Consider the following 8,619-nt stretch of genomic DNA (forward strand, 5'->3'; position numbering starts at 1 on the left):
AAATATTGTTGTTTCTCTAGCAAATGTTTTTTATGGGTGTAGCAACAGGTGTGGACCTTGGATGGGTGCCAGCTCCATAAATTATGTTTATTATTTAGCTAATATATGTACTTTAAATATTATTACAATTTAAAATAACTGTTTTCTGTTTTAAATTTATCTTAAAATAGAATTATTCCTGTGATGGCAAAGTTGAATTTTCAGCAGCCATTACTCCAGTCTTCAGCTTTTTTTAGAAATCATTTTGAAGAAACAATTATTTGATTAATAGAAAATATAGGCTAAAAGAACAGATTGATCTGATACTGAATTTTGTAACAATAAGTCTTTACTGCCAGTTCAGCCCTTTAATAAAACTTTGATTTTAATAAAAAATATATATATATTTCAAACTTTGACCCCAAACTTTTGAAAAGTAGTATATAGCTTATAAAAATATGAAAATTATATACTTTTTATTAATATTATAAAAATTTAAATATAGTAAATATAATTTTAAATATTATTATATTAACATTTAATAAAATATTTAATAACAGAAAAATATCAAATGTGAAGTATGTCACATTTTATAAATATTATCTTTCATTCACAATATAACAATTTTATTTATTTTTATAAAATATCACTAAATTATTTAACGCCAACTGAAGCTCCACTTTAACATTACAACAAATAATAACTGGGGAGGAGATTTTGGGAGAAAATTAATACCTAAGCAGACATAATTCTTGGTTCAAGACTTTGTGTGTTTGGTAATGTACAGATTTAGTCAAGTATTAACATTAAAGTATTTAATTTACCAAAAATGCCTTAATACACCTTTCCTTACTCTGTTGTTGTACGTTTAGCAGTTGCTGAATAAAGTATTTGAGTAAGTATGTAAGTCTGAGCCAGAAACATCACACAAGCACAAAATTAACATAATACAGCCATTAGGTTTATGCATTTCTGCACATTTTTGTTTATCTTTTTTTGTTTTGGTCACGACATTGTGCTTTGTTTATTCCTTAACAGCAGGTGGCAGTCACACATTAGTAGACGCTCAATAACGCTGAGGGAGCGCTCGACGGAGGGCAATGTCTATGGTGAATGTAGTTCAGCTGGAGTTAAACCAGAAACTGGATCCAGACGATTGTGAGGGATTTGACAGCTTTGCACATACTACAGTATCAGTCAGTGTTCATAGATAATACTGATATTATGTGTTGTGTTACTGCATAAAGCGCACAAACAGATCAGCAGTGCGTGTTTTGAATTGTAAGTGCGCAATAAGCTCTGCTCAGCTCGCAGATGCGTCCTAGAGCGCGAGACCGCAGACGCCACTTTCTGCAGTGTTTTAACATCAGCTAACAGTGTCTTTGACTGACTTTCCAGTGCAAAACATTAATAAACGGTAAGTTTTCATCATCTTTCTCTGACTAAACAGGTTACAGTTCTCTCACGTATCATTCATTTTAGATTGCTTTTTAAATCTCCGCACATCTTATAAAAACACCTATTACATAGTTTGTGTAGCAAATGCACTGTGAAAATCCATTTGGAGATTCCATGTGTCACAAGCCAAGGTTATGTTTGACCACTGTATGTAAATCAAATGATTTATTTTATTATTTATTTTTTATGCTTTTTAAGAAAATGTCTATGGAGTTAGATGTGTTTGTGGGGAACACCACTGTCCTGGATGAAGATGTGTACCAGCTGTGGTTGGATGGACAAACAGGTTAATAAGTGGTTTCTATATGTTGCATATGAGTTTGTTATACACACTTAGTGCTAGTTTTTTATGTTTAACACTTGACGTAATGATGTGTTCTTCATGTTGGTATGTAGTCACAGATGCGGTGAGAATACGGATTGAAGCAGGTGCCTTGCAGGAGTGTGAAGCCAATGCAGAAGTTCTTCTTAGCGACACCATGGACCAGTTCAGAACATTCCAGATGTGCGAGCGACTCCTCCAGTCCCCTTCTAAAGTGGCCAATCAGCTTCTGTTCCAGATCCCTCCTCACCGTCAAACCATGCTTATCGAGAGGTCTGCGGTCATGCTAGTTTGCAACTGTGTTTTATAGAGTTGTTGCCTTTTTTGTTTTAGTTTTTAGTTAGGGGCATCAAGCTTATTTATTTGGTGCAATATTTGTCCTATAGGTATTATGAGTTTGATAGTATGTTTGCCAGGGAGGTGCTGGGTAAGAAACTCTCCAAAGGGACCAAAAAAGACTTGGACGACATCGGTTCAAAGACTGGGATTGTGCTCAAGAGCTGTCGTCGACAGGTGCTGCACACTCACCAAAGAAAGGATGAATGTTGCATGATTAGCAATGTTGTTTTACAGATATGTTAATATTTATTATAATCGTTATTGTATACATATATTCATTTACAAATTTGTTGTCAATGCACAGTACTTAAATATTAAATGATTTTGATTGTTATTCTAAAAAATGTTGTTATTATTAGTAGTATTTTAGTACTAATTAATTAATGTATTATGTACAGAAATTGCTTTGGGCGATACTTAGAAATATTAAATAATTTTATATTAAATATTAGTATTGTTGTATTCACATGTATTTACAAATATATGCTGTCAGTGTGCAATGCTTAGAATAATTACAGCATAGTAATTGTTATTATTTTAGGACTAATTTATTAACATATTAATTTACAGAAATGTTGTCAGAGTACAATACTTATTAAATAATTGTTATTTTATTCACATTTATTTACAGAAATGTTGGTGTACACTACTTAAATATTAGATAATAATATTATGTTTTGGAAATTAATTTAATATTAATTCATTAATTCAATTGTTAACTAATTAATTAATTTATTCATTCATTCATTAGCAAGGAGATGAATTGTTTTAACTTTTCTACCATTTTCTCAGTTTGACAATTTCAAGCGCGTGTTTAAAGTGGTGGAAGAGCTAAAAGGCCCCCTGGTGGAGAACATACAGCGTCACTTTCTCCTGTCTGATGTCCTGGCAAGGTGAGACTTTCACACATGTGGCCAAATGAAGCATATTGCTAGTGCTATAAAAAAGCAGCTGTCCCACCTATTGAAAATTGTGACCATTTGTAGCTTTCCAATTCAGGGGACGTAAATGTGAGCCTTTCACCAGTGAAAGCTTTTAGAGTTTTAATTGAAAGCAATAGTAAACCTAGAGAACACACAGGCACATCTTAAACTTATGTTATGTTGTGTACATCCTCTTACTGTTTTGATTGGTCTCTCTCCTCCATTCATCTTTCTCCTCATATGCTCTCTTCTGTTCCTGGCACACTTTTCACACTCTCCCTGTCCTCTCACTGACTCAGCCATGTCTCTCTGCAGGGACTATGCTGCCATTGTGTTCTTTGCTAACAGCCGTTTTGAGACAGGGAAGAGAAAGCTACAGTACTTGTCTTTCCAGGACTTTGCCTTTTGCGCTGGTCAGCTCATCAGCTACTGGACTGTGGGAGCAGTTGGTAAGATGTTCACCTTAAAGATGAAGTTTATTTAATTAGATTGCATGATATTCCACCGATCAGATCATCTTTGGTGAGTGTCTTTGTACAGTAGTGGGGAAAGTGAGTAAAATTTAAGTAAGACAATGCCAAATTTGGGAAATATTTGGGAGAAGGTAATAGTAATGACGCAAAATTAATTTGAAAGGAAATGCATCACAGCAACTATATATGTATTCTCATGCTCTTTGTTTTCTTTCTTCCGTACATAGACAACGTGGTGGAAAACATGGATGTTGATCTAGAAAAAGAGTTTCTGCATGACTTGAAAGACTTGAAAGTTTTGGTTAATGATAAGGACATGCTGGACCAACACAAAAGGCATGCAAATAATTTGTTCAGGTGGTCATTATGTGTAATGCTGATGACACGCTATCTCTAAAATATCTCTCTCTGCAAACATTATAGCTTGGTATGTGCACAGCTTAGAGGAAAAATTAAAGTCTTTAGTGAGATGGAGGCCAGTTTTAAGGTGAGAAGCATGAATGTTTTTAATTGTAAACATTTTTTCATACTTAAATTGATCGAAAGTGACACTAAAGACATTTATAAAGTTATAAAATTTCAAATAAATTCTTGTAGCCTTTCTATTAGAGGTCGACCGATAGTGGATTTTACCGATACCGATAGCTAGGTTGGACTACACTGGCCGATACCGATTAATCAACCGATAGTTTTCAAAATGGATAATGGAAGAGAGCTAGTGCTTTACTATTTAAAAAAAAAAAAAAAAAAGCAGCAACAGTACTGAACCATACTTTGCAAATGAATCAAAATATTAATATTATTTACTATATTGATCATTAAAGTTATTTCATAATTTGCTAATGTTAAAAGAAGAAACTTTAAAATGTAAAAATATAGCCTATTAGTAGCTAATAGTGAATGTTGAAATGAAAACACTCTAACAAGGAACAATACTTCTACAGTTTTCATTAATGCTACGAATGGACTTTTATTGTTAAACGTTACCATTTAATTTCAACAGTCATGCTTAAAGATGGCCATGTTTAAATATCTACACAAGGCCATAGCATTAAAATTACATACATATGGATATTGTATGTGTACTCACACACTTTATTTGCTTCTATTTTTTAACACTTGATAATTATCTAATCAAAAAATAATAATAAGTTAGTCGCGCAGCGCTGCTTCTAGGAGAACTCAGAGGTATCACACACACACACACACACACACACACACACCAGACGTTTTGCGTTCAGATCAAGTGGCGGTCTAAAACAATTTATTTAAATCACCAAACGGACATAAGTTTGCTTCAAGAATGAACAATGTGGCATAAATGAGTTTGAAGTTCGGTGTTTAAAAAACAGAGCAAGTGGAAAGAGAACGCGCGATCTATTACAGCTCTCTATATGAAGCATACAGACTTTATTAGAGCCACAGAAAGACAAACGTTTTGCTGAAAAATGCACAATACATAATTTATAGCCTAGGGTGAAGTCATTATATACATTCACAATGATTTGGGACAAATATAATGTAATTTAATAGAAAACTATGTGAATGGCGTTCTGTTCTGCGGCAGGCTTTTCTGTCGGCTGTATTTAAATGCGCGTCTGGAGTTTCCCGCTCTGTGCAACGCGCAGTGTCACGTGTCAAAATAAACAACACGTGCTGTCAGTGATTTCCTCCTCTAGAGGCCGCTCTCGTACTGTATAATGCCAGCGGACCCTTCTCAGCCATTCCGGCAACGGTTGCAAACCGGAAAACTATCGGCATGGATTTTTGCCGATAACCGATGGTTGTGGCAATCAACTATCGGTGCCGATTAATCGGCAAAACCGATGAATCGGTCGACCTCTACTTTCTATTCATCAGAGAGCCCTAAAAAGCCCAAATGAGTATTTTAGAATGATTTTAGGATCATTTGACATTGAAGACTGGAGTAATATACACACATTTTTGTTTATTAATTTGTCTTATTCATGTTGGATTACATGGGTGCTTATTGCTGTGGGTGAACTTCAGAACTTGTCAAGAGCTCTAGTTAACATCGCGTCAAAACTCACACACACCAAAGATGTCCGAGATCTGTTCATCGACCTTGTGGAGAAGGTAATGCACTGACAACTATATGCCATGAGGTGATATTTGTCCTTGAATACTCCCAGGTTAAGTTTGACAGAATGATTATCGCTTCCTCTCTCAGTTTATTGAACCGTGCCGGTCAGATAAATGGACAATCGGAGATCTCAGACTTTTCCTCACGCACTACAGCAGCTCTGTACACACGCTTGAGGCTTTCAGGTTAGTATATATGCATTTATGTGTGTTTGTGATCTCTTTCTCATATTTAAAAAAAAAAATTCTAAACATTTTTTTTTTTCTTCAGGCGTCAAGTAATATGGGACAGATACATGGGTGTCATCAAAAGCTGCATCCTGAAAATGTACCATGACTAGAACGTATTTCCATCGCTGGTGTCCAGTTAGCTTGACAAATCTTTCTTCAAACCTTTAACAAGCCAGTCACCCTCTCATTTATAAATCTTGCTACCTCAGTTCCCTTTGTATATTAAAGTATTCTTATACAGTAGGTTTAATTTAAGTAATAAAAAGGTGTTGTCCACAAATCTGCCCTGTTACTTGTTATTCGGGGTAATACATAAAAGTTTTTTATTGGCATCTATGGATCCATTGTTAAAATAGTCCACGTGGACCCACATTGAATCACATGGACTATTTTAACAATTTCCTTACTACGTTTTTGGGTCTTGAACATGTCAGTTACATTGCGTCTATGCAGGGTCAGAAAGCTCTCGGATTTCATCAAAAAAGAAGAAACAAATACATTATTAAGGCGTTTTAACTTTAAACTGTCACTTCTGGCCAAAAGACAAATCTATAATCATAATAATTCAGTAAAAAAGTCCATCCCATGTTGTCATCTCACATCAGAATCCACCACTATATTTTTTATAACTGTTTTGGACTGTTTTCACTTGTAAACGGTGCTTGATCTGTGCATATTTCTCTCCTGATTCAAACGAATTAACTTTTTTACTCTGGAAAGCAATTTGATAGAGGATTTTAGATGAATTTAGATGATTTTTAGATGAATTTTTAAACATGACTTTAAGTTAAAGCTGCAGTCCGTAAATTCTGCCTCTTTGTCGCTATCTTTGTTTGAAAACCTGGAATTGCAGCTTTGTGTGGAATTATCTTGCTTGCGTGGGCTGTACTCCGGCTGTACTTAGATGAATCTAATGTTTTGAGGAGTATGTGTGGCTGTCAGTCACCGCACCGGTGTGGATGTTTACTGTCCTTCGCAATCACAGATTCTAGCCTACGTCTAGAAAATAAGAATTTTCACCGTATACAAGTAAGTAACAAGTCTGCCACGTTTGTTCTGACCAACTGAGGAAAAAAGCATTACCATAAATCGCACTACCAATGGTGATTTTATCTAAAGATTGGTTAGCTCACATAACATCAAACCATGCAAAGTATTATTGTTGTTATAGGCTACTTTATTCTCAAATTATTAATGTTAAAAACATCAGCATTGTGTGACTGAGTATAGTGTGTATTAGTGTGTAGATTTCAATTTCTGTACAGTCTAATATCTAATTGTCATACCATTCGAATTTCATATCAAGAAATTCTTTTAACCCAAAAAGCAAACTATGCTCCCTTCGAACTGGTTCTTTTAAATACAAATCTTGTGTAATCCCAGGCTATCTGTAATCAGAAGCACATTTAAAACCGGATATAATTTAATTTCATTCACATGTGTTTCATAAACACATAATCCTTTCTGAATTACAATCCGCCATCAAAATGATACATTTAATTATTCTGCTGTGAGAAAAGGCTATAAACGATCAGTCACCTGCAGGATCCTCACATGCGATAGCTTAGTAGCCGGGACAACTTCTTTGTTTACAGACGTGACGTAATGGCGTACCACTCAAATTAGAAAACATTATTATAACCTAACAGTTGTGGATCAGGCTAAAGTAAGGCGATAGTTTTGAACACTGGCTGGTTATGCACTTGCTCAAATATTGATTTCGGATAATTTTTACCCCCCAAAAAGTTACGGACTGCAGCTTTAAAAACTTTTTTTTTTTTTTTGCTTTACAAGACCTGAATTGATGGACTGGAGTTATGTGGATAACTTGTGGATTATTGTGATGCTTTTATTAGATGTTTGTACTTTCATTCTGACGACACCCATTCACTGCAGAAGGTCCATTGGTGAGCAATTGATGTAATGCTAAAGTTCTCCAAATCTGTTCCGATGAAGATTGCCTGAAAGGGAGTAAATTTTCATTTTTGACTGAACTATTCCTTTAAGAACTGTTCACTGAAAGGTACTTTGGGGAACCCAACAATGGTTCTTCTATCTATGCCATTGCAAGTCTATCTATGCCAGTGAAAACCCCCTTTTGGAACCTTTATTTTAAAGAGTGTTGAGGAGGGCAATTATCTCAAAGTGTGCATGTGATCAGTGTTTTCCCACAGTGAAGTAGCTACCTGTTTGTGTGCCCAGCGGGTGTGGGTCAGCAGCAGGGGGCTACAGTTGGCTGGTCAGCTCTGAAGTGAATGGATGAGGAGACACTTTTACTACCTTATAAAAGGCCAGACCTAGGACAGCTGTCACCCCCTACAAATGGTCATGGAAAATTCCTCAGAATTTCTGCAGAAGAGTCCTCATGGGAACTTTCCCTGGCACTCCTGCTGTTTCTGAAAGTAGGCTACCTCTGTTGTTTCCATCAAAGCCATTGTCTTAATGGTGCTCAAACCTTTGTGTAATGAAGACGCATGATGTTCCTGGCACCGGTTAGTGTTTTACAGTTAAATCGGGAGGCCTTGCCTCCTTTTTTTACCCTGTTAATTTGTGTCTGCATTCCTTTTCGACATCCCCCAGAAAATATCCAGCAGTGTCAGACACAAGTGAGCTCCACCAGGATGAAAGTTAATAAGCCAAAGTGTATTAAAAATGGGAAGTAATTAAGACCAACGAATTGCACAGGATTTGCCTAATATAACCCAGATGGATTGGTTTGCCATTTTTTTCCCCCCCGAGTGATGGATTTGGGATTTGGTCTGGAAACAAGGAATTTGAATCTTTGAGGCCT

At 35.7% G+C, this 8,619-nt stretch overlaps 1 protein-coding gene across 2 annotated transcripts; it reads left to right on the forward strand.

Annotated features, from left to right (window-relative positions):
* Positions 1-1,050: 1,050 nt before the first annotated feature.
* Positions 1,051-6,119, forward strand: LOC131528524 (acidic fibroblast growth factor intracellular-binding protein B). 2 transcript variants are annotated; one of them, XM_058757740.1, is made up of 11 exons: positions 1,051-1,396; positions 1,636-1,723; positions 1,834-2,032; positions 2,176-2,272; positions 2,891-2,991; positions 3,337-3,470; positions 3,722-3,830; positions 3,918-3,981; positions 5,505-5,591; positions 5,686-5,783; positions 5,869-6,119. In XM_058757740.1, the coding sequence occupies exons 2-11, from the start codon at positions 1,639-1,641 to the stop codon at positions 5,936-5,938; spliced, it is 1,044 nt and encodes a 347-aa protein (XP_058613723.1). In that variant the 5' UTR covers positions 1,051-1,396; positions 1,636-1,638; the 3' UTR covers positions 5,939-6,119. The 2 variants fall into 2 exon arrangements, with proteins under 2 accessions (XP_058613723.1, XP_058613722.1); XM_058757739.1 differs by lacking the exon at positions 1,051-1,396 and having other exon boundaries at positions 1,624-1,723; positions 2,146-2,272.
* The last annotated feature ends 2,500 nt before the right edge of the window (positions 6,120-8,619 follow it).

Source organism: Onychostoma macrolepis, chromosome 21 (genome assembly GCF_012432095.1).
Source record: "Onychostoma macrolepis isolate SWU-2019 chromosome 21, ASM1243209v1, whole genome shotgun sequence".
Lineage (NCBI taxonomy): Eukaryota > Metazoa > Chordata > Actinopteri > Cypriniformes > Cyprinidae > Onychostoma > Onychostoma macrolepis.

Coding starts and splice junctions, on each gene's coding strand:
- LOC131528524 (XM_058757739.1), top strand. CDS start 1,624: ATGCTTTTTAAGAAAATGTCTATGGAGTTAGATGTGTTTGTGGGGAAC. Junction 1,724..1,833: donor GTGGTTGGATGGACAAACAG/GTTAATAAGTGG, acceptor GTTGGTATGTAG/TCACAGATGCGGTGAGAATA. Junction 2,992..3,336: donor CTGTCTGATGTCCTGGCAAG/GTGAGACTTTCA, acceptor GTCTCTCTGCAG/GGACTATGCTGCCATTGTGT.